At 45.8% G+C, this 24348-nt stretch overlaps 1 protein-coding gene across 1 annotated transcript in view; it reads right to left on the bottom strand.

Annotated features, from left to right (window-relative positions):
• LOC118379239 (lecithin retinol acyltransferase-like) overlaps positions 1-6838 on the bottom strand; it is an 11773-nt gene extending 4935 nt beyond the window's left edge. The window contains exon 1 of the mRNA XM_035766241.2: positions 6134-6838. Within this exon, the coding sequence (XP_035622134.1) occupies positions 6134-6736 (603 nt within the window). The 5' untranslated portion in view covers positions 6737-6838. The remainder of the gene's footprint in view (positions 1-6133) is intronic.
• Between the last annotated feature and the right edge of the window lie 17510 nt (positions 6839-24348).

Raw genomic sequence — 24348 nt, 5'->3', positions numbered from 1 at the left:
TGATTTAGGTAGGCAAGTCAGTTAAAGGACAAATTCTTATTTAGAACGACAGCCTACGCCATCCAAACCTGGTCCAATCACGCACCACCCTTTGGGTCCCCCAGGCACAGCCAGACGTGACGCAGCCTGGATTTCAATCAGGCACTGCAGGGGCACCTCTTCACACCGAGATGCAGTGTCTTAGACCACTGTGCCACTCAGGAGGCCTACATTCCTCGGGTTAGGCTCTTTACGTAGGAAAAAAATGTCTATAACATTCGAGATATCTTATTTTTTCGATTCCAACCTGAGTTTCATAATCACATGGAAACATGTAGGCAACGTTTTAACGCTAGCTAACCCTGAAACTACACTGCAGACGTTAGTACACACATCCCTGGGTCACTCCCTCTTTTCAGCTCTCTGCAGCTAGCGACTGGAACGAGCTGCAACAAAACACTCAAACTGGACAGTTTTATCTCCATCTCTCCATTCAGAGACTCAATCATGGACACTCTTACTGACAGTTGTGGCTGCTTTGCGTGATGTATTGTTGTCTCTACCTTCTTGCCCTTTGCGCTGTTGTCTGTGTCCAATAATGTTTGTATCATGTTTTGTGTTGCTACCATGTTCTTGTTATGTTGTGTTGCTACCATGTTGTGTTGCTACCATGTTCTTGTTATGTTGTGTTGCTACCATGTTGTGTTGCGACCATGTTCTTGTTATGTTGTGTTGCTACCATGTTGTGTTGCTACCATGTTGTGTTGCTACCATGTTCTTGTTATGTTGTGTTGCTACCATGTTCTTGTTATGTTGTGTTGCTACCATGTTGTGTTGCTACCATGTTCTTGTTATGTTGTGTTGCTACCATGTTGTGTTGCTACCATGTTCTTGTTATGTTGCTACCATGTTGTGTTGCTACCATGTTCTTGTTATGTTGTGTTCCTACCATGTTGTGTTGCTACCATGTTGTGTTGCTACCATGTTGTGTTCCTACCATGTTGTGTTGCTACCATGTTGTGTTGCTACTATGTTGTGTTGCTACCATGTTCTTGTTATGTTGCTACCATGTTCTTGTTATGTTGTGTTCCTACCATGTTGTGTTGCTACCATGTTCCTGTTATGTTGTGTTGCTAGCATGTTCTTGTTATGTTGCTACCATGTTCTTGTTATGTTGTGTTGCTACCATGTTGTGTTGCTACCATGTTCTTGTTATGTTGTGTTGCTACCATGTTCTTGTTATGTTGTGTTCCTACCATGTTGTGTTCCTACCATGTTGTGTTGCTACTATGTTGTGTTGCTACCATGTTGTGTTCCTACCATGTTGTGTTGCTACCATGTTGTGTTGCTACCATGTTGTGTTGCTAGCATGTTCTTGTTATGTTGCTACCATGTTCTTGTTATGTTGTGTTCCTACCATGTTGTGTTGCTACCATGTTCTTGTTATGTTGTGTTGCTACCATGTTCTTGTTATGTTGTGTTCCCTACCATGTTGTGTTGCTACCATGTTCTTGTTATGTTGTGTTGCTACCATGTTGTGATGCTACCATGTTCTTGTTATGTTGCTACCATGTTCTTGTTATGTTGCTACCATGTTCTTGTTATGTTGTGTTGCTACCATGTTCTTGTTATGTTGTGCTCCTACCATGTTGTGTTGCTACCATGTTCTTGTTATGTTGTGTTGCTACCATGTTCTTGTGATGTTGTGATGTTACCATGCTGTTGTCTTAGGTCTCTCTTTATGTAGTTGTGTTGTCTCTCTTGTCATGATGTGTATTTTTAATGTGCGTTTTAAATTATTCTATTTTTTTTTTATCCCAGCCTCCGGTCCCCGCAGGAGGCCTTTCGGTAGGCCGTCATTGTGAATAATAAGTTGTTCTTAACTGACTTGCCTAGTCAAATAAATAATACCATGAAAAAAATGATGTAGGCAGCCTGGTCCACAACCAATGCAACTATTTAGGGACCGTCAACAAAGTGCATGATCACAATATTCATATTTAAATAGCTATCCAACCATGTGACTTAGCAACCGCATTTCAGCTGTCCATTATTCCTTACATAGAGAGGCATGTTGCACACCTTTGGTTTTCTTATAAAAACAATTACATTTTTTTATAAATAAATACTGTATGTACAGTACCAGTCAAAAGTTTGGACACACCTACTCATTCAAGGGTTATTCTTTATTTTTACTATTTTCTACATTGTAAAGAAGACATCAAAACTATGAAATAACACATATGGAATCATGTAGTAACCAAAAAAGTGTTAAACAAATCAAAATATATTTTACATTTGAGATTCTTCAAAGTAGCCACCCTTTGCCTTGACGACAGCTTTGCACCTTCTTGGACTCTTTTGCCTTGTGGTCTCAGAGTCTTTCACGCGCAAACTCCAGGCATGCTGTCATGTGCCTTTTTCTCAGGAGTGGCTTCCGTCTGGCCCCTCTACCATAAAATCCAGATTGGTGAAGCGCTGTAGAGACTTCTGTCCTTCTTGCAGGTTCTTCCTCTGTAGTTCTGTCAGAGTGATCATGGGTTCTTGGTCACCTCCCTGACCAAGGTCCTTCTTGCCCGGGTTCTCAGTTTGGTTGGACGGTCAGCTCTAGGCAGAGAGTCTGGGTAGTTCAATATTTTTTCTATTTCCCAATGATGGAGAACACTGTGGGTACACTCAAAATGGCTGCCAGTCCACTCATTATACCATCATTGACTTGAATGGAGAGACCCTTTCTATTCATTCTATTTCTATGGTCCCTACCCCGTGAACAATACAAAAGTTGGTTTCAGGTGCCTAGGTCATGTGATCAAGGAGCTATTGAATTGTAAGTTATTTGTTATAAATATATATATTTTTAAAACACGTTGATATAATTTCATGACAAAACCAAAGGGTGTGCAACATGTCTCTCTGTGTAAGGAATAATAGACAGCTGACATTAGATTTGAATATTGTGATCATGCACTTTGTTGACTGTCCCAGGCTGTCTTCACTGTTGCCATTGGTTTCCTTCATGAAGAACCCGAGGTAGCTATTGTTTGATAGCTATCTCAAATCATTTGACAGGGGCTCCCAAGTGGCGCAGAGGTATAAGGCAATGTATCTCAGTACAAACCCTGGTTCAATTCCAGACTCTATCACAGCCAGCCATGATCGGGAGTCCCATAGTGCAGTGAACAATTGGCCCAGCATCGTCAGGGTTTGGCCGGGATAGGCAGTCATTGTAAATCACAATTTGATCTTAACTGACTTGCCTAGTTAAATAAAAAGGTCAAATAAATATTGAAGTTTAAATACCAAACTAATTTCACAAAGGTCCATACCTCAATTCACTCTTATAGTAGAGCCAATGGAACAGAACCCGCTAATGGGTTCTCTAGAACAGAGCGCGCTAAGAAATGAGAGCTCTTTTCAAAAGGACTTCTTCCTGCCTTGTGTTCCATGAACAACTGTTAAAAGCAACAGACGGGGACATTAAAATTGGAATGGGCTCATTTAAAACAAACTCAGGCTCTCACCAGACCTGCAGACTCCGAAGCTTTGTCAGCCTACCAACTCAAAGTAGCGCAAATTGCCTATTTTAAATACTGCGATGATACATTGTCTTTCCATAGTTCTCTAAGTCGGGTCCTAATTTACATGTCGGTCTATTTTTGGGGCAAGGAGGAGTTTGATCCTGTCTGCGTGAAAAATGGCACCCTAATCACCTTGGGGCCCTACTTTAGACCAGAGCAGTGCACTACAGTAGACCAGAGCAGAGCCCTACAGTAGACCAGAGCAGGGCCCTACAGTAGACCAGAGCAGGGCCCTACATTAGACCAGAGCAGGGCCCTAATTTAGACCAGAGCAGGGCCCTACATTAGACCAGAGCAGAGCCCTACAGTAGACCAGATCAGGGCCCTACATTAGACCAGATCAGGGCCCTACATTAGACCAGAGCAGGGCCCTACAGTAGACCAGAGCAGAGCCCTACATTAGACCAGAGCAGGGCCCTACATTAGACCAGAGCGGGGCCCTACATTAGACCAGAGCGGGGCCCTACATTAGACCAGAGCAGGGCCCTACAGTAGACCAGAGCCCTTGTTTAAACCAGAGCAGGGCCCTACAGTAGACCAGAGCAGGGCCCTACATTAGACCAGAGCAGGGCCCTACATTAGACCAGAGCTGGGCCCTACATTAGACCAGAGCAGGGCCCTACATTAGACCAGAGCAGGGCCCTACATTAGACCAGAGCAGGGCCCTACATTAGACCAGAGCAGGGCCCTACATTAGACCAGAGCAGGGCCCTACATTAGACCAGAGCAGAGCCCTACAGTAGACCAGAGCAGGGCCCTACATTAGACCAGATCAGGGCCCTACATTAGACCAGAGCAGGGCCCTACAGTAGACCAGAGCAGAGCCCTACATTAGACCAGAGCAGGGCCCTACATTAGACCAGAGCGGGGCCCTACATTAGACCAGAGCGGGGCCCTACATTAGACCAGAGCAGGGCCCTACAGTAGACCAGAGCCCTTGTTTAAACCAGAGCAGGGCCCTACAGTAGACCAGAGCAGGGCCCTACATTAGACCAGAGCAGGGCCCTACATTAGACCAGAGCTGGGCCCTACATTAGACCAGAGCAGGGCCCTACATTAGACCAGAGCAGGGCCCTACATTAGACCAGAGCAGGGCCCTACATTAGACCAGAGCAGGGCCCTACATTAGACCAGAGCAGGGCCCTACATTAGACCAGAGCGGGGCCCTACATTAGACCAGAGCGGGGCCCTACAGTAGACCAGAGCGGGGCCCTACAGTAGACCAGAGCAGGGCCCTACATTAGACCAGAGCAGGGCCCTACATTAGACCAGATCAGGGCCCTACATTAGACCAGAGCAGGGCCCTACAGTAGACCAGATCAGGGCCCTACAGTAGACCAGAGCAGGGCCCTACATTAGACCACAGCAGGGCCCTACATTAGACCAGAGCGGGGCCCTACAGTAGACCAGAGCAGGGCCCTACAGTAGACCAGAGCAGGGCCCTACAGTAGACCAGAGCAGGGCCCTACATTAGACCAGAGCGGGGCCCTACTTCAGACTCTGACCAAAATGTGTGCACCATAATAGCCCTGTCTACACTGTTAGAAAAAAAAAAGGTGCAATCTAGAACCTAAAATGGTGATTTGGCTGTCCCCATAGGATAACCCTTTGAATAACCCCTTTTGGTTCTAGGTAGAACCTTTCGAGGTTCCACGTTCTACAAAAGGGTTCTATCTGGAACCCAAAAGGGTGCTCCTATGGGGACAGCTCCTATGGGGACAGCTCCTATGGGGACAGCTCCTATGGGGATAGCTCCTATGGGGACAGCTCCTATGGGGATAGCTCCTATGGGGACAGCTCCTATGGGGACAGCTCCTATGGGGACAGCTCCTATGGGGACAGCTCCTATGGGGACAGCTCCTATGGGGACAGCTCCTATGGGGACAGCTCCTATGGGGACAGCCCGAAGAACCCTTTTTTCCCCAAACAGTTTAGATAATAGGGTCCCATTTGGGACGGACCATTGTCTGCTCTATAAACCTATTGGTCCATATTGACGCGCATCATGTAGCATTGCTCACTGAGTAAAATAGGCTAATGACCACTTTTAACCTATTTGGCTTGAGATGAATCAAATTCTTAGTAAACTAACTCTTTTTTTTGTATCAAGGCAGATAGGCCTATCACCTAAACCAGCAATTACTAGTTCACAGCATTCAATTAATCTATAAATTAATATTTTAATGTTTTGATTCTGCTAGTTACAGAGTCCTGCAGCGTCGCTCTGTGAAAACTCACCAGCGCGCAACAGTACCAATCGCGTAGACAGGACGCACACCAAATGTGTAACCAACACTTTGGGCATCTTTTAAATGTCCCACTGGGCACACACTGGTTGAATCAGCGTTGTTTACACGTAATTTCAATGATGTTACGTTAAACCAACGTAGAATATAAGTCGAATTCACGTCTGTGACCAGCGCGGTGGGCCTATTTAGGAAAACTCCGTTATAATTTTGCAGGTAGATTAACAGTGGAATATATAGCTTTCAGAGAGATAGCCTCTTCAATATGTCCGTGCGTATAAAAAAATAAATAAAGAAATAGCCTAGTCTAGGCCAATATCAATATGTTACCTTGTCAGTCTGAATGCTGATTGCAATGCCATACCGGCAATAAGTAACGAAATGTTCACAGTTATTCCAAAGCAAGCTGTACGGTATCTTCCCAACCAGTTTCTCCGCTCTACTCGCGATCTCTTCGCCATCCAACGGTCGTTTCTGCACGGTAGTGTCCATCGCGTTCAGTAGAATTGATGCTCCATACGCAAAGTCCTCAACGGTATCCACCCGGATGCTGGCGCTCTTGGATAAAACTCCGAGAACTAAGCGTTTGTTTGTTACCATCACCTGGATTGAACGCGTGTCCGTTGTAAAGAGTGGCAAGATATCCGGAATCAGATGGGCCACCCGGTTGTCTCCTAAATATATGCCAAAATGAGTGAATAGAGTCCGGGGCACTTCGAGCAAGTCTCCCCGTTGGTAAATGGACTCTGGGAGTGCGGCCCCGGCGGAGGTATCCGGGACTCTCTCTCTCCACCCCTCATTCTCGCAGTGATGTGTAACTCTCTTCTTCTCCCTCGCTCTGTCTGTGTCTGAAAACAACAAACTGGGCCGGAAGGCATTGAGGTGAGTGAGGAAGAACACTTTTTCCAGGAGTAATGTGAGCGAATTCAACATTTTTATTGGAGGAGATTCCTTGTCCTTGTTTTTCGGGACGTTGTCCTCGCCTCACGCTCCTCTATCATCTTCAGGTCGCGGTCAGTTTCAACGAGGGGCCCTCCGTGACGTCGTGAGGGAACCGAGGAACCGATTGGCTGCTGTTCGAGAGCAGATTAGTCACGTAGTAGGTGTTCTGAGTGACACTTGTAGGGAGGGCTAAAGGCGTGTTGACATGCAGATCACAACGAGTTACGGTTATCATAGCACATTTTTACGGTTAGCATAGCACAAGATGTTCTGCCATTTTGCAGCGTTGTGTCAGTGTCGAATAGTCTAATAGGCCCATAATATCATCTGTGTGGGGAAAAAACTGGTTGAATCAAAATTGTTTCCACATCATTTCATTTTTTTTTTTTTTAACTAGGCAAGTCAGTTACAGCACTTAAAACAGTCGTATGGCTGGGGGGTAGAAGCTGTTCAGGGTCCTGTTGGTGCATTGGTAACTTACCACCCTTGCCTACCTGGGGGTGGCCCGTCAGGAAGTCCAGGATCCAGATGGCCTGTGACTGATATGGTAAACTCCTCCACGTTATCTAATGAATCCCAGAACACAGTCCAATCTGTGCATGCGAAACAGTCCTGTATGAACTTCATTGGACCACTACTGTATTAAGCACCGGTACTTCCTGTTTGTGTCTCCGTGTGAGGAGTTAAGATGATCTAGGTCCTACAGTTACACAGGTGGCATGCTGGTAGAAATGAGGTAAAAACCGATTTAAGTTTCCTTGAATTAAAACCCGCCAGCAAACTAGGAGCGCCATCTCGATATGCATTTTCTTGTTTGCTTGTGGCCCTATATAGCTCGTTGAGTGCTGTCTTGGTGTAAAAGAGACTCACACACTTCCCATTTCTTTCCTTTTTTACCTTACCTTACCCCGAGCTGCCGTTCGGTCTTGCCGATGCATAGATCTATGTTATCCGTGTCTTTGTTCAGCCATGACAGGATAGGACAGTTCTTCAGGTCCTGTTGATATCTTACACATGTTCTATAATTCTGTCCCGCAGAGTCCTGTTCTTTGGTCTGATATGTTCTATAATTCTGTCCCGCAGAGTCCTGTTCTTTGGTCTGATATGTTCTATAATTCTGTCCCGCAGAGTCCTGTTCTTTGGTCTGATATGTTCTATAATTCCGTCCCGCGGCGTTCTGTTCTCTGGTCTGATATGTTCTATAATTCTGTCCCGCAGAGTTCTGTTCTTTGGTCTGATATGTTCTATAATTCTGTCCCGCAGAGTTCTGTTCTTTGGTCTGATATGTTCTATAGCATTTTGAATGAATTATTTTGTGGAGTGAACATCCTCAGCCGCCAACTCGTTGAAGTAGAATTCTTTATCCAAACCGAGGTTAGTGATCACTGATGTCCAGAAGTTGTTTTTGTTGATAGGAAATTATGGGGGAAAATGTATGTGTACAAAACAAACCAAAGAAGAGTTAAGACCAGTGTTAAAACACCACACAAGGTAAGGAACCCGTAGCATGGCAGCTATCCTTCAGGAACCCGTAGCATGGCAGCTATCCTTCAGGAACCCGTAGCATGGCAGCTATCCTTCAGGAACCCGTAGCGTGGCAGCTATCCTTCAGGAACCCGTAGCGTGGCAGCTATCCTTCAGGAACCCGTAGCGTGGCAGCTATCCTTCAGGAACCCGTAGCGTGGCAGCTATCCTTCAGGAACCCGTAGCGTGGCAGCTATCCTTCAGGAACCCGTAGCGTGGCAGCTATCCTTCAGGAACCCGTAGCATGGCAGCTATCCTTCAGGAACCCGTAGCATGGCAACTATCCTTCAGGAACCCGTAGCATGGCAGCTATCCTTCAGGAACCCGTAGCGTGGCAACTATCCTTCAGGAACCCGTAGCATGGCAGCTATCCTTCAGGAACCCGTAGCATGGCAGCTATCCTTCAGGAACCCGTAGCATGGCAGCTATCCTTCAGGAACCCGTAGCATGGCAGCTATCCTTCAGGAACCCGTAGCGTGGCAACTATCCTTCAGGAACCCGTAGCGTGGCAACTATCCTTCAGGAACCCGTAGCATGGCAACTATCCTTCAGGAACCCGTAGCATGGCAACTATCCTTCAGGAACCCGTAGCGTGGCAACTATCTTTCAGGAACCCGTAGCGTGGCAACTATCCTTCAGGAACCCGTAGCGTGGCAACTATCCTTCAGGAACCCGTAGCGTGGCAACTATCCTTCAGGAACCCGTAGCGTGGCAACTATCCTTCAGGAACCCGTAGCGTGGCAGCTATCCTTCAGGAACCCGTAGCGTGGCAACTATCCTTCAGGAACCCGTAGCGTGGCAACTATCCTTCAGGAACCCGTAGCATGGCAACTATCCTTCAGGAACCCGTAGCGTGGCAGCTATCCTTCAGGAACCCGTAGCGTGGCAACTATCCTTCAGGAACCCGTAGCGTGGCAACTATCCTTCAGGAACCCGTAGCATGGCAACTATCCTTCAGGAACCCGTAGCGTGGCAACTATCCTTCAGGAACCCGTAGCATGGCAACTATCCTTCAGGAACCCGTAGCATGGCAACTATCCTTCAGGAACCCGTAGCGTGGCAGCTATCTTTCAGGAACCCGTAGCATGGCAACTATCCTTCAGGAACCCGTAGCGTGGCAACTATCCTTCAGGAACCCGTAGCATGGCAACTATCCTTCAGGAACCCGTAGCGTGGCAGCTATCCTTCAGGAACCCGTAGCATGGCAACTATCCTTCAGGAACCCGTAGCGTGGCAACTATCCTTCAGGAACCCGTAGCATGGCAACTATCCTTCAGGAACCCGTAGCATGGCAACTATCCTTCAGGAACCCGTAGCATGGCAACTATCCTTCAGGAACCCGTAGCATGGCAGCTATCCTTCAGGAACCCGTAGCATGGCAGCTATCCTTCAGGAACCCGTAGCGTGGCAGCTATCCTTCAGGAACCCGTTACGTGGCAACTATCCTTCAGGAACCCGTAGCGTGGCAGCTATCCTTCAGGAACCCGTAGCATGGCAGCTATCCTTCAGGAACCCGTAGCGTGGCAGCTATCCTTCAGGAACCCGTAGCATGGCAACTATCCTTCAGGAACCCGTAGCATGGCAGCTATCCTTCAGGAACCCGTAGCGTGGCAGCTATCCTTCAGGAACCCGTAGCATGGCAGCTATCCTTCAGGAACCCGTAGCGTGGCAGCTATCCTTCAGGAACCCGTAGCGTGGCAACTATCCTTCAGGAACCCGTAGCGTGGCAGCTATCCTCCAGGAACCCGTAGCGTGGCAACTATCCTTCAGGAACCCGTAGCGTGGTAGCTATCCTTCAGGAACCCGTAGCATGGCAGCTATCCTTCAGGAACCCGTAGCGTGGCAGCTATCCTTCAGGAACCCGTAGCGTGGCAGCTATCATCAGGAACCCGTAGCGTGGCAGCTATCCTTCAGGAACCCGTAGCGTGGCAACTATCCTTCAGGAACCCGTAGCGTGGAAGCTATCCTTCAGGAACCCGTAGCGTGGCAGCTATCCTTCAGGAACCCGTAGCGTGGCAACTATCCTTCAGGAACCCGTAGCGTGGCAGCTATCTTTCAGGAACCCGTAGCATGGCAACTATCCTTCAGGAACCCGTAGCAACTATCCTTCAGGAACCCGTAGCGTATCCTTCAGGAACCCGTAACTATCCTTCAGGAACCCGTAGCATGGCAACTATCCTTCAGGAACCCGTAGCGTGGCAGCTATCCTTCAGGAACCCGTAGCATGGCAGCTATCAGGAACCCGTAGCATGGCAGCTATCCTTCAGGAACCCGTAGCATGGCAACTATCCTTCAGGAACCCGTAGCATGGCAACTATCCTTCAGGAACCCGTAGCGTGGCAGCTATCCTTCAGGAACCCGTAGCGTGGCAGCTATCCTTCAGGAACCCGTAGCATGGCAGCTATCCTTCAGGAACCCGTAGCATGGCAGCTATCCTTCAGGAACCCGTAGCATGGCAGCTATCCTTCAGGAACCCGTAGCATGGCAGCTATCCTTCAGGAACCCGTGGCAGCTATCCTTCAGGAACCCGTAGCGTGGCAGCTATCCTTCAGGAACCCGTAGCGTGGCAGCTATCCTTCAGGAACCCGTAGCGTGGCAGCTATCCTTCAGGAACCCGTAGCGTGGCAGCTATCCTTCAGGAACCCGTAGCGTGGCAGCTATCCTTCAGGAACCCGTAGCGTGGCAGCTATCCTTCAGGAACCCGTAGCGTGGCAGCTATCCTTCAGGAACCCGTAGCGTGGCAGCTATCCTTCAGGAACCCGTAGCGTGGCAGCTATCCTTCAGGAACCCGTAGCGTGGCAGCTATCCTTCAGGAACCCGTAGCGTGGTAGCTATCCTTCAGGAACCCGTAGCGTGGTAGCTATCCTTCAGGAACCCGTAGCGTGGTAGCTATCCTTCAGGAACCCGTAGCGTGGCAGCTATCCTTCAGGAACCCGTTACGTGGCAGCTATCCTTCAGGAACCCGTAGCGTGGCAGCTATCCTTCAGGAACCCGTTACGTGGCAGCTATCCTTGTATATCAATGTATTAAAGTATTCACATCTGGTGTGTGTGTGTGTGTGTGTGTGTGTGTGTGTGTGTGTGTGTGTGTGTGTGTGTGTGTGTGTGTGTGTGTGTGTGTGTGTGTGTGTGTGTGTGTGTGTGTGTGTGTGTGTGTGTGTGTGTTTTTGAGGTGAGTGTAATGTCAGACATGGCTGTGCTAAGTTTGAGCTCGTTTTTGGCTAAAGAATGGAAAGGGGTGTGTGTGTGTTTGTGTGTGTGGTTTGGCTAAAGAATGGAAAGGGGGTGTGTGTGTTTGTGTGTGTGGTTTGGCTAAAGAATGGAAAGGGGGGTGTGTGTGTCTGTGTGTGTGTGTGTGTGTGTCTGTGTGTGTGTGTGTCTGTGTGTGTGGTTTGGCTAAAGAATGGTAAGGTGTGTGTGTGTGTGTGTGTGTGTGTGTGTGTGTGTGTGTGTGTGTGTGTGTGTGTGTGTGTGTGTGTGTGTGTGTGTGTGTGTGTGTGTGTGTGTGTGTGTGTGTGTGGTTTGGCTAAAGAGTCTGTGGAAAAGAGGAATCTAAGGCCATATGGCAATCATTAGATCCCTGGAGAACTGGGACAACCAGCCCATTCATTCATTCACTCAGTCAGTCAGTCAGTCAGTCAGTCAGTCAGTCAGTCAGTCAGTCAGTCAGTCAGTCAGTCAGTCAGTCAGTCAGTCAGTCAGTCAGTCAGTCAGTCACTCACTCACTCACTCACTCAGTCACACTCACTCACTCACTCACTCACCAGCCCATTCATTCACTCACTCACCAGCCCATTCATTCAGTCAGTCAGTCAGTCAGTCAGTCAGTCAGTCAGTCAGTCAGTCAGTCAGTCAGTCAGTCAGTCAGTCAGTCAGTCAGTCAGTCAGTCAGTCAGTCAGTCAGTCAGTCAGTCAGTCACTCACTCACTCACTCACTCACTCACTCACTCACTCACTCACTCACTCACTCACTCACTCACTCACTCACTCACTCACACAAACACCAGCCCATTCACATACACACACGTACACACACACACACACACACATACATACATATTTAACACACACATATTTCACATTCATGGGAATAAATACGGGCAGCAACTTTAACCCTGTCAATATGACCATCTGGGAACTTTAACCCTGTCAATATGGCCATCTGGGAACTTTAACCCTGTCAATATGGCCATGTGGGAACTTTAACCCTGTCAATATGGCCATCTGGGAACTTTAACCCTGTCAATATGACTATGTGGGAACTTTAACCCTGTCAATATGGCCATGTGGGAACTTTAACCCTGTCAATATGACCATGTGGGAACTTTAACCCTGTCAATATGGCCATGTGGGAACTTTAACCCTGTCAATATGACCATGTGGGAACTTTAACCCTGTCAATATGGCCATGTGGGAACTTTAACCCTGTCAATATGACCATGTGGGAACTTTAACCCTGTCAATATGGCCATGTGGGAACTTTAACCCTGTCAATATGACCATGTGGGAACTTTAACCCTGTCAATATGGCCATGTGGGAACTTTAAACCTGTCAATATGGCCATGTGGGAACTTTAATGATTGAAATGTGAAGGCAACGTCCCAGCTTCAGTGGATACTACATTCACGGTAAACGCTCCACCTGCTCCACCTGTAACAGTTGAATAGAGCCCCAAGGCAATGTTCTGACAAGACTCACATCAATACCAGTGTGATAAAGGCCTCCTCTTGCCCCTCATCTCCGCTATAACTCACATAGCCCTAAACATTTTGATTGTAACATTTACATTACATTTACATTTAAGTCATTTAGCAGACGCTCTTATCCAGAGCGACTTACAAATTGGTGCATTCACCTTATGACATGATTGTAACAAATGATTGTATCGTTTTTATAATCTCACAACGGGCCTGGCGACTGTAGACCATAGTTAGTATCAAAGTATTCAATTCCCAGTAGACAAAATATTGACTGAAAATCATCATCAATCAATATTTATGCTTTTAAACATTTGCAATTTAAAACCATTTGATTGTATGAGAGACACAGTTTTCCAGAATATTATTTTTGTGTATTGATGCTGACTTTTACATGCACTGAAACAGCAACAAATGTTTTCACAACACTCTCTTTGGGTGTTTGAGAACTTCCCATTCTGTTTTGAAATCCATTCAGTGTATCATATGACTAACATTGGGTTGCACTTCTTTTCATGGTTTTAAACTATGTGTTTTGTGTCTTTCTACTTAAAACAATTCTGATATTTTTAATTGTTCTAAACGTTCTAGTTCTGATAGTTCTAAACGTTCTAGTTCTGATAGTTCTAAACGTTCTAGTTCTGATAGTTCTAAACGTTCTAGTTCTGATAGTTCTGATACGTTCTAGTTCTGATAGTTCTAAACATTCTAGTTCTGATAGTTTTAATAGTTCTAAACGTTCTAATTCTGATACGTTCTATTTCTAAACATTCTACTTCTTATAGTTCTAAACGTTCTACATCTGATAGTTCTTAACATTCTAACTGTTCTATTTATCATGATTATAAACTTTCTAGTTTTGAAAGTTCTGTGGTCGAATGCAGAATCTCATTGTGGTTGAAGACGGATGGAAGCCACAGTATGTACACACACACTGAAACAATACACACACACATACTGAAACACACACACATACACATACATACTGAAACACACACATACTGAAACAATACACACACACATACTGAAACACACACACATACACATACACATACATACTGAAACACACACACATACACATACACATACATACTGAAACACACACACATACACACACATACTGAAACACACACACACACTGAAACAATACACACACACATACTGAAACACACACACATACACATACATACATGAAACACACACACATACACACACATACTGAAACACACACACATACTGAAACAATACACACACACATACTGAAACACACACACATACACACACATACTGAAACACACACACACATACTGAAACACACACACATACACATACATACTGAAACACACACATACTGAAACACACACACATACACACACATACTGAAACACACACACATACTGAAACACACACACATACTGAAACACACACACATACTGAAACACACACACATACTGAAACACACATACAGAAACACACACACATACTGAAACAAACACACACACACATACTGAAAAAAATACACACACATGCTCACTGAAATACACACACACACACTAAAACAAACACACACCCCCACACGTGCATGCACGCAAACACACACACACACACACACACCACAGAATGTCCTAGCCCGAGTTGAGAACTAAATCTATGGGGTCGTTCCCATGACAATAAAAAGATGTCTCATTTAAAGGAGAAAATAAGAACATAACAAATGAAAAGAAGGAAGTAATTTCACCAGAACTTTGTCTCATTTATGTAAACCGGAACACCGTTGTCTTCAGCTTGTGCCTCGAAACACCAACAACGTTTCCGTTTCTATAGTTACGCGATAAAGACTATTTAAAAATGCGAAACGACCAAATGTCGGCCATTATACTTTCATAACTGATAAAAATTCTGTGTCCCCCCCCCCCGTATGATATTCTTAACAAAAATATTAATTTATATTAGGCCATAGCCCAAGAACAGCTATACACGATTTCATGAATAGCAACAAATAGACACAACACTGTTTCACACTCTTTAATAAAACACTCAAAAACACATTATCGACACGAGCTGTGTTTATACAGGCAGCCCAAAACCTGCCCGCGGATACCGAACCTGCCCCGCCAAACCCCGCTGAAGCACGCACCTACACACACCTCACCCTACGACCACCACCTCGCTGCATCACAGCTGCTGTACACTAATGCAGTACTATTGTGAGTTAGAGCTCTACAGAACACACTCTGTTCACTGTTAGAGCTCTACAGAACACACACTGTTCACTGTTAGAGCTCTACAGAACACACTCTGTTCACTGTTAGAGCTCTACAGAACACACTCTGTTTACTGTTAGAGCTCTACAGAACACACTCTGTTCACTGTTAGAGTTCTACAGAACACACTCTGTTCACTGTTAGAGCTCTACAGAACACACTCTGTTCACTGTTAGAGCTCTACAGAACACACTCTGTTCACTGTTAAGAGTTCTACAGAACACACTCTGTTCACTGTTAGAGCTCTACAGAACACACTCTGTTCACTGTTAGAGCTCTACAGAACACACTCTGTTCACTGCTAGAGCTCTACAGAACACACTCTGTTCACTGTTAGAGCTCTACAGAACACACTCTGTACACTGTTAGAGCTCTACAGAACACACTCTGTTCACTGTTAGAGCTCTACAGAACACACTCTGTTCACTGCTAGAGCTCTACAGAACACACTCTGTTCACTGTTAGAGCTCTACAGAACACACTCTGTTCACTGTTAGAGTTCTACAGAACACACTCTGTTCACTGCTAGAGCTCTACAGAACACACTCTGTTCACTGTTAGAGTTCTACAGAACACACTCTGTTCACTGCTAGAGCTCTACAGAACACACTCTGTTCACTGTTAGAGCTCTACAGAACACACTCTGTTCACTGTTAGAGCTCTACAGAACACACTCTGTTCACTGTTAGAGTTCTACAGAACACACTCTGTTCACTGTTAGAGCTCTACAGAACACACTCTGTTCACTGTTAGAGTTCTACAGAACACACTCTGTTCACTGTTAGAGCTCTACAGAACACACTCTGTTCACTGTTAGAGCTCTACAGAACACACTCTGTTCACTGTTAGAGCTCTACAGAACACACTCTGTTCACTGTTAGAGTTCTACAGAACACACTGTTCACTGTTAGAGTTCTACAGAACACACTCTGTTCACTGTTAGAGCTCTACAGAACACACTCTGTTCACTGTTAGAGCTCTACAGAACACACTCTGTTCACTGTTAGAGCTCTACAGAACACACTCTGTTCACTGTTAGAGTTCTACAGAACACACTCTGTTCACTGTTAGAGCTCTACAGAACACACTCTGTTCACTGTTAGAGTTCTACAGAACACACTCTGTTCACTGTTAGAGCTCTACAGAACACACTCTGTTCACTGTTAGAGCTCTACAGAACACACTCTGTTCACTGTTAGTTCTACAGAACACACTCTGTTCACTGCTAGAGCTCTACAGAACACACTCTGTTCACTGTTAGAGCTCTACAGAACACACTCTGTTCACTGTTAGAGCTCTACAGAACACACTCTGTTCACTGCTAGAGCTCTACAGAACACACTCTGTTCACTGTTAGAGCTCTACAGAACACACTCTGTTCACTGTTAGAGTTCTACAGAACACACTCTGTTCACTGCTAGAGCTCTACAGAACACACTCTGTTCACTGTTAGAGTTCTACAGAACACACTCTGTTCACTGCTAGAGCTTACAGAACACACTCTGTTCACTGTTAGAGCTCTACAGAACACACTCTGTTCACTGTTAGAGTTCTACAGAACACACTCTGTTCACTGTTAGAGCTCTACAGAACACACTCTGTTCACTGCTAGAGCTCTACAGAACACACTCTGTTCACTGTTAGAGTTCTACAGAACACACTCTGTTCACTGTTAGAGTTCTACAGAACACACTCTGTTCACTGCTAGAGCTCTACAGAACACACTCTGTTCACTGTTAGAGCTCTACAGAACACACTCTGTTCACTGTTAGAGCTCTACAGAACACACTGTTCACTGCTAGAGTTCTACAGAACACACTCTGTTCACTGTTAGAGCTCTACAGAACACACTCTGTTCACTGTTAGAGCTCTACAGAACACACTCTGTTCACTGTTAGAGCTCTACAGAACACACTCTGTTCACTGCTAGAGTTCTACAGAACACTCTGTTCACTGTTAGAGCTCTACAGAACACACTCTGTTCACTGCTAGAGTTCTACAGAACACTCTGTTCACTGTTAGAGCTCTACAGATCACACTCTGTTCACTGTTAGAGTTCTACAGAACACTCTGTTCACTGTTAGAGCTCTACAGAACACACTCTGTTCACTGTTAGAGCTCTACAGAACACACTCTGTTCACTGTTAGAGCTCTACAGAACACACTCTGTTCACTGTTAGAGCTCTACAGAACACACTGAATTGTCATGATTGGACGACATCCCGTCATCTGAAGCCTATAATATAACAGAGAAGGTATAACAGCTAGAACACTAGAATACTAGAGAACTAGAACACTAGAACACTAGAATACTAGAGAACTAGAGTACTAGAACACTAGAACACTGTCTAGCTGCTTCTCAGGCAGCGCTGGCTGGCTTCATTCTGTTAAAGAAGCAGTGGGTACTACGTCCCACAGTAAAGTAGTAGAGAGTCCCACAGTAAAGTAGTAGACAGTCCCACAGTAAAGTAGTAGACAGTCCCACAGTAAAGTAGTAGACAGTCCCACAGTAAAGTAGTAGACAGTCCCACAGTAAAGTGGTAGACAGTCCCACAGTAAAGTGGTAGACAGTCCCACAGTAAAGTAGTAGACAGTCCCACAGTAAAGTAGTAGACAGTCCCACAGTAAAGTGGTAGACAGTCCCACAGTAAAGTAGTAGACAGTCCCACAGTAAAGTAGTAGACAGTCCCACAGTAAAGTAGTAGACAGTCCCACAGTAAAGTAGTAGACAGTCCCACAGTAAAGTAGTAGACAGTCCCACAGTAAAGTAGTAGACAGTCCCACAGTAAAGTGGTAGACAGTCCCACAGTAAAGTGGTAGACAGTCCCACAGTAAAGTAGTAGACAGTCCCACAGTAAAGTAGTAGACAGTCCCACAGTAAAGTAGTAGACAGTCCCACAGTAAAGTAGTAGACAGTCCCACAGTAAAGTAGTAGACAGTCCCACAGTAAAGTGGTAGACAGTCCCACAGTAAAGTAGTAGACAGTCCCACAGTAAAGTAGTAGACAGTCCCACAGTAAAGTAGTAGACAGTCCCACAGTAAAGTGGTAGACAGTCCCACAGTAAAGTGGTAGACAGTCCCACAGTAAAGTAGTAGACAGTCCCACAGTAAAGTAGTAGACAGTCCCACAGTAAAGTAGTAGACAGTCCCACAGTAAAGTAGTAGACAGTCCCACAGTAAAGTAGTAGACAGTCCCACAGTAAAGTAGTAGACAGTCCCACAGTAAAGTAGTAGACAGTCCCACAGTAAAGTAGTAGACAGTCCCACAGTAAAGTAGTAGACAGTCCCACAGTAAAGTAGTAGACAGTCCCACAGTCCTAGACAGTCCCACAGTAAAGTAGTAGACAGTCCCACAGTAAAGTAGTAGACAGTCCCACAGTAAAGTAGTAGACAGTCCCACAGTAAAGTAGTAGACAGTCCCACAGTAAAGTAGTAGACAGTCCCACAGTAAAGTGGTAGACAGTCCCACAGTAAAGTAGTAGACAGTCCCACAGTAAAGTAGTAGACAGTCCCACAGTAAAGTAGTAGACAGTCCCACAGTAAAGTAGTAGACAGTCCCACAGTAAAGTAGTAGACAGTACTAAGTCCCACAGTAAAATAGTAGACAGTCCCACAGTAAAGTAGTAGACAGTCCCACAGTAAAGTAGTAGACAGTCCCACAGTAAAGTAGTAGACAGTCCCACAGTAAAGTAGTAGATAGTACTACAGTAAAGTAATAGACAGTACTAAGTCCCACAGTAAAGTAATAGACAGTACTAAGTTCCACAGTAAAGTGGTAGACAGTACCACGTTCCACAGTAAAGTAGTAGACTGTAGGTGTCGTTGTCATAGTCATGTAGCCTCTAGGTGTCGTTGTCATAGTCATGTAGCCTCTAGGTGTCGTTGTCATAGTCATGTTGCCTCTAGGTGTCGTTGTCATAGTCATGTAGCCTCTAGGTGTCGTTGTCATAGTCATGTTGCCTCTATGTAATGAAATGTAGGTGTCGTCGTCATGTAGCCTCTAGGTGTCGTCGTCATCGACATGTAGCCTCTAGGTGTCGTTGTCATCGGCTGTAGCCTCTAGGTGTCGTTGTCATAGTCATGAAGCCTCTAGGTGTCGTCGTCATAGTCATGTAGCCTCTAGGTGTCGTCGTCATCGTCATGTAGCCTCTAGGTGTTGTCGTCATGTAGCCTCTAGGTGTTGTCGTCATGTAGCCTCTAGGTGTTGTTGTCATGTAGCCTCTAGGTGTTGTCGTCATGTAGCCTCTAGGTGTTGTCGTCATGTTGCCTCTAGGTGTTGTCGTCATAGTCATGTAGCCTCTAGGTGTTGTCGTCATGTAGCCTCTAGGTGTTGTCGTCATGTTGCCTCTAGGTGTTGTCGTCATGTAGCCTCTAGGTGTCGTCGTCATCGGCGTGTAGCCTCTAGGTGTCATCGGCATGTAGCCTGTAGGTGTTGTCGTCATAGTCATGTAGCCTCTAGGTGTTGTCGTCATAGTCATGTAGCCTCTAGGTGTTGTCGTCATAGTCATGTAGCCTCTAGGTGTTGTCGTCATAGTCATGTAGCCTCTAGGTGTTGTCGTCATAGTCATGTAGCCTCTAGGTGTTGTCGTCATAGTCATGTAGCCTCTAGGTGTCGTCGTCATAGTCATGTAGCCTCTAGGTGTTGTTGTCATCGACATGTAGCCTCTAGGTGTTGTTGTCATAGACATGTAGCCTCTAGGTGTTGTTGTCATAGACATGTAGCCTCTAGGTGTTGTTGTCATCGACATGTAGCCTCTAGGTGTTGTTGTCATAGACATGTAGCCTCTAGGTGTTGTTGTCATAGACATGTAGCCTCTAGGTGTTGTTGTCATCGACATGTAGCCTCTAGGTGTTGTTGTCATAGACATGTAGCCTCTAGGTGTTGTTGTCATAGACATGTAGCCTCTAGGTGTTGTTGTCATCGACATGTAGCCTCTAGGTGTTGTTGTCATAGACATGTAGCCTCTAGGTGTTGTTGTCATAGACATGTAGCCTCTAGGTGTTGTTGTCATCGACATGTAGCCTCTAGGTGTTGTTGTCATAGACATGTAGCCTCTAGGTGTTGTTGTCATAGACATGTAGCCTCTAGGTGTTGTTGTCATCGACATGTAGCCTCTAGGTGTTGTTGTCATAGTCATGTAGCCTCTAGGTGTCATCGGCATGTAGCCTGTAGGTGTTGTTGTCATCGACATGTAGCCTCTAGGTGTTGTTGTCATAGTCATGTAGCCTCTAGGTGTCATCGGCATGTAGCCTGTAGGTGTTGTTGTCATCGACATGTAGCCTCTAGGTGTTGTTGTCATAGACATGTAGCCTCTAGGTGTCATCGTCATGTAGCCTCTAGGTGTTGTTGTCATAGTCATGTAGCCTCTAGGTGTTGTTGTCATAGTCATGTAGCCTCTAGGTGTTGTTGTCATAGTCATGTAGCCTCTAGGTGTCATCGGCATGTAGCCTGTAGGTGTTGTCGTCATAGTCATGTAGCCTCTAGGTGTTGTTGTCATCGACATGTAGCCTCTAGGTGTTGTTGTCATCGGCATGTAGCCTCTAGGTGTTGTTGTCATAGTCATGTAGCCTCTAGGTGTTGTTGTCATAGTCATGTAGCCTCTAGGTGTCATCGGCATGTAGCCTGTAGGTGTTGTTGTCATCGACATGTAGCCTCTAGGTGTTGTCGTCATGAAGCCTCTAGGTGTCGTTGTCATAGTCATGTAGCCTCTAGGTGTCATCGGCATGTAGCCTGTAGGTGTTGTTGTCATCGACATGTAGCCTCTAGGTGTTGTTGTCATAGACATGTAGCCTCTAGGTGTCATCGTCATGTAGCCTCTAGGTGTTGTTGTCATAGTCATGTAGCCTCTAGGTGTTGTTGTCATAGTCATGTAGCCTCTAGGTGTTGTTGTCATAGTCATGTAGCCTCTAGGTGTCATCGGCATGTAGCCTGTAGGTGTTGTCGTCATAGTCATGTAGCCTCTAGGTGTTGTTGTCATCGACATGTAGCCTCTAGGTGTTGTTGTCATCGGCATGTAGCCTCTAGGTGTTGTTGTCATAGTCATGTAGCCTCTAGGTGTTGTTGTCATAGTCATGTAGCCTCTAGGTGTTGTTGTCATAGTCATGTAGCCTCTAGGTGTCATCGGCATGTAGCCTGTAGGTGTTGTTGTCATCGACATGTAGCCTCTAGGTGTTGTCGTCATGAAGCCTCTAGGTGTCGTTGTCATAGTCATGTAGCCTCTAGGTGTCGTCGTCATAGTCATGTAGCCTCTAGGTGTTGTTGTCATCGACATGTAGCCTCTAGGTGTTGTCGTCATGAAGCCTCTAGGTGTCGTTGTCATAGTCATGTAGCCTCTAGGTGCTGTTTGAGAGGGTGCTCCTGAGTCTGCACTTGATATACTTCAAGGTAGAGAATAGTCACTCACAAGCTCCATGGGTGACTGAGAGAGTGAGGTTAAACTTCACTCACAAGCTCCATGGGTGACTGAGAGAGTGAGGTTAAACTTCACTCACAAGCTCCATGGGTGACTGAGAGAGTGAGGTTAAACTTCACTCACAAGCTCCATGGGTGACTGAGAGAGTGAGGTTAAACTTCACTCACAAGCTCCATGGGTGACTGAGAGAGTGAGGTTAAACTTCACTCACAAGCTCCATGGGTGACTGAGAGAGTGAGGTTAAACTTCACTCACAAGCTCCATGGGTGACTGAGAGAGTGAGGTTAAACTTCACTCACAAGCTCCATGGGTGACTGAGAGAGTGAGGTTAAACTTCACTCACAAGCTCCATGGGTGACATGGACCACAGGGCCTGGGCTGGGGGGGGATGTAACAAAGGGCCTGGGCTGGGGGGGGGACATGGACCAAAGGGCCTGGGCTGGGGGGGGACATGGACCAAAGGGCCTGGGCTGGAGGGGTGGGGGGTGGGGCATTGACCAAAGGGCGGTTTTGCCAGAGCGTTGGGGAAGCTGGATGGACGTAAACATCTGCCTCTGATTTAAAAGGTTGCAAGTTTTTAAATCTATCAGTAGAAAGTTGTTTTTTGATATTTGTTTTAAGCCCAAACTTTAATCCTTAGCTAAACCTTCCTAACCTTTAACCCTTAGCTAAACTAAAGTTTAACCCTTAGCTAAACTAAAGTTGAGAAGTCAGAGAAGTTCAAGGGAGATAAATGTCATCAGTCATCATCCCTTTCAGTTATCCCCAACACACTCACACAGCAAATTGTCTATCACACACACACAGCGATCTGTCTAACACACACACACACAATCTGTCCCACAAACAAACTGATCTGTCTCACACACACACATACCAATCTGTCTCTCACACACACATACCAATCTGTCTCTCACACACACCGACCTGTCTCACACACACTCTTTTCTGACTGGCCTTCCTCCTTTTAACTTGTCACTCCTGTCAACAGCTAGACCTTTTGGTCCTGGACTTCCTGTGTCAAAGACTGGAGACAGCTAATGAGCTCCAGGGCTTTATGACTGACTGACTGACTGACTGACACACACACACACACACACACACACAAAGCATAGAGACTTGTGAGACAGTCGGTATGAACTGGATGATCTCCGTTCGAGACTATCCTACCAACGGGACATTAAAAACTATTATAACTTATGTTTCACCGAAGTCGTGGCTGAACGAGGACACGGATAATATAGAACTGTCTGGGTTTTCCATCGGCAAGACAGAACAGCTACGTCTGGTAAGATGAGGGGTGGGGGTGGGTGTCTATTTGTCAATAACAGCTGATGCGCGATGTCTAATATTAAGGAAGTCTTGAGGTATTGCTCGCCTGAGGTAAAGAACCTCATGATAAGCTGTAGACCACACTATTTATCAAGAGAGTTTCCATCTATATTATTCTTAGCCGTCTATTTAACAGCACAAACCGATGCTAGCACTAAGACAGCATTCAACTAGCTGTATAAGGCCATAAGCAAACAAGAAAATGCTCATCCAGAATTGGCGCTCCTAGAGGCCAGGGAATTTAATGCAGGCAAACTTAAATCCGTTTTACCTAATTTCTACCAGCATGTCACATGTTCAACCAGAGGAAAACAAATCCTAGACCACCTTTACTCCACACACAGAGACACATACAAAGCTCTCCCTCGCCCTCCATTTTGCAAATCTGACCGTAATTCTATCCTCCTGATTCCCGCTTACAAGCAAAAACTACAGCAGGAAGTACCAGTGACTCAATAAGGAAGTGGTCAGATGACGCGGATGCTACGCTACAGGACTGTTTTGCTAGCACAGACTGGAATATGTTAGAGGATTCATCCAATGGCAGTGAGGAGTACACCACCTCAGTCACCGGCTTCATCAATAAGTGCATCGACGACGTCGTCCCCACAGTGACTGTACGTACAAATCCCAACCAGAAGCCATGGATTACAGGCAACATCCGCACCGAGCTAAAGGCTAGAGCTGCCACTTATAAGGAGCGGGACACTAATCCAGACGCTTCTAAGAAATCCTGCTATGACCTGCGACGAACCATCAAACAGGCAAAGTGTCAACACAGGACTAAGATTGAAGATTGCCTAAATGACTACCGCCCTGTGGCACTCACATCAGTAGCAATGAAGTGCTACTAGGGCTCTAGTCTAAAGTAGTGCACTATGTAGGGAATAGGGTTCTATAGGGCTCTAGTCTAAAGTAGTGCACTATGTAGGGAATAGGGTTCTATAGGGCTCTAGTCTAAAGTAGTGCACTATGTAGGGAATAGGGTTCTATAGGGCTCTGGTCTAAAGTAGTGCACTATGTAGGGAATAGGGTTCTATAGGACTCTGGTCTAAAGTAGTGTACTATATAGGGAATAGGGTTCCATAGGAATCTGGTCTAAAGTAGTGCACTATGTAGGGAATAGGGCTCTGGTCTAAAGTAGTGCACTATGTAGGGAATAGGGTTCTATAGGGCTCTGGTCTAAAGTAGTGCACTATATAGGGAATAGGGCTCTGGTCTAAAGTAGTGCACTATATAGGGAATAGGGTGCCATTTGAGATGCATTTAGACTCTGGTAGATGTTGTCCTTTAAAACTCGGCTTGTTGTGTTCTTGGAAAGAATATTTTGAAACGAGAAACTAAAACAAAGGAGTGTTTTTAAAAACATCTTC

This window comes from Oncorhynchus keta, chromosome 13, assembly GCF_023373465.1.
Source record: "Oncorhynchus keta strain PuntledgeMale-10-30-2019 chromosome 13, Oket_V2, whole genome shotgun sequence".
NCBI classification, from domain to species: Eukaryota; Metazoa; Chordata; class Actinopteri; order Salmoniformes; family Salmonidae; genus Oncorhynchus; species Oncorhynchus keta.
The sequence above is the reverse complement of the archived record's forward strand: the minus strand, read 5'-3'. Positions and strand labels throughout refer to the sequence as shown.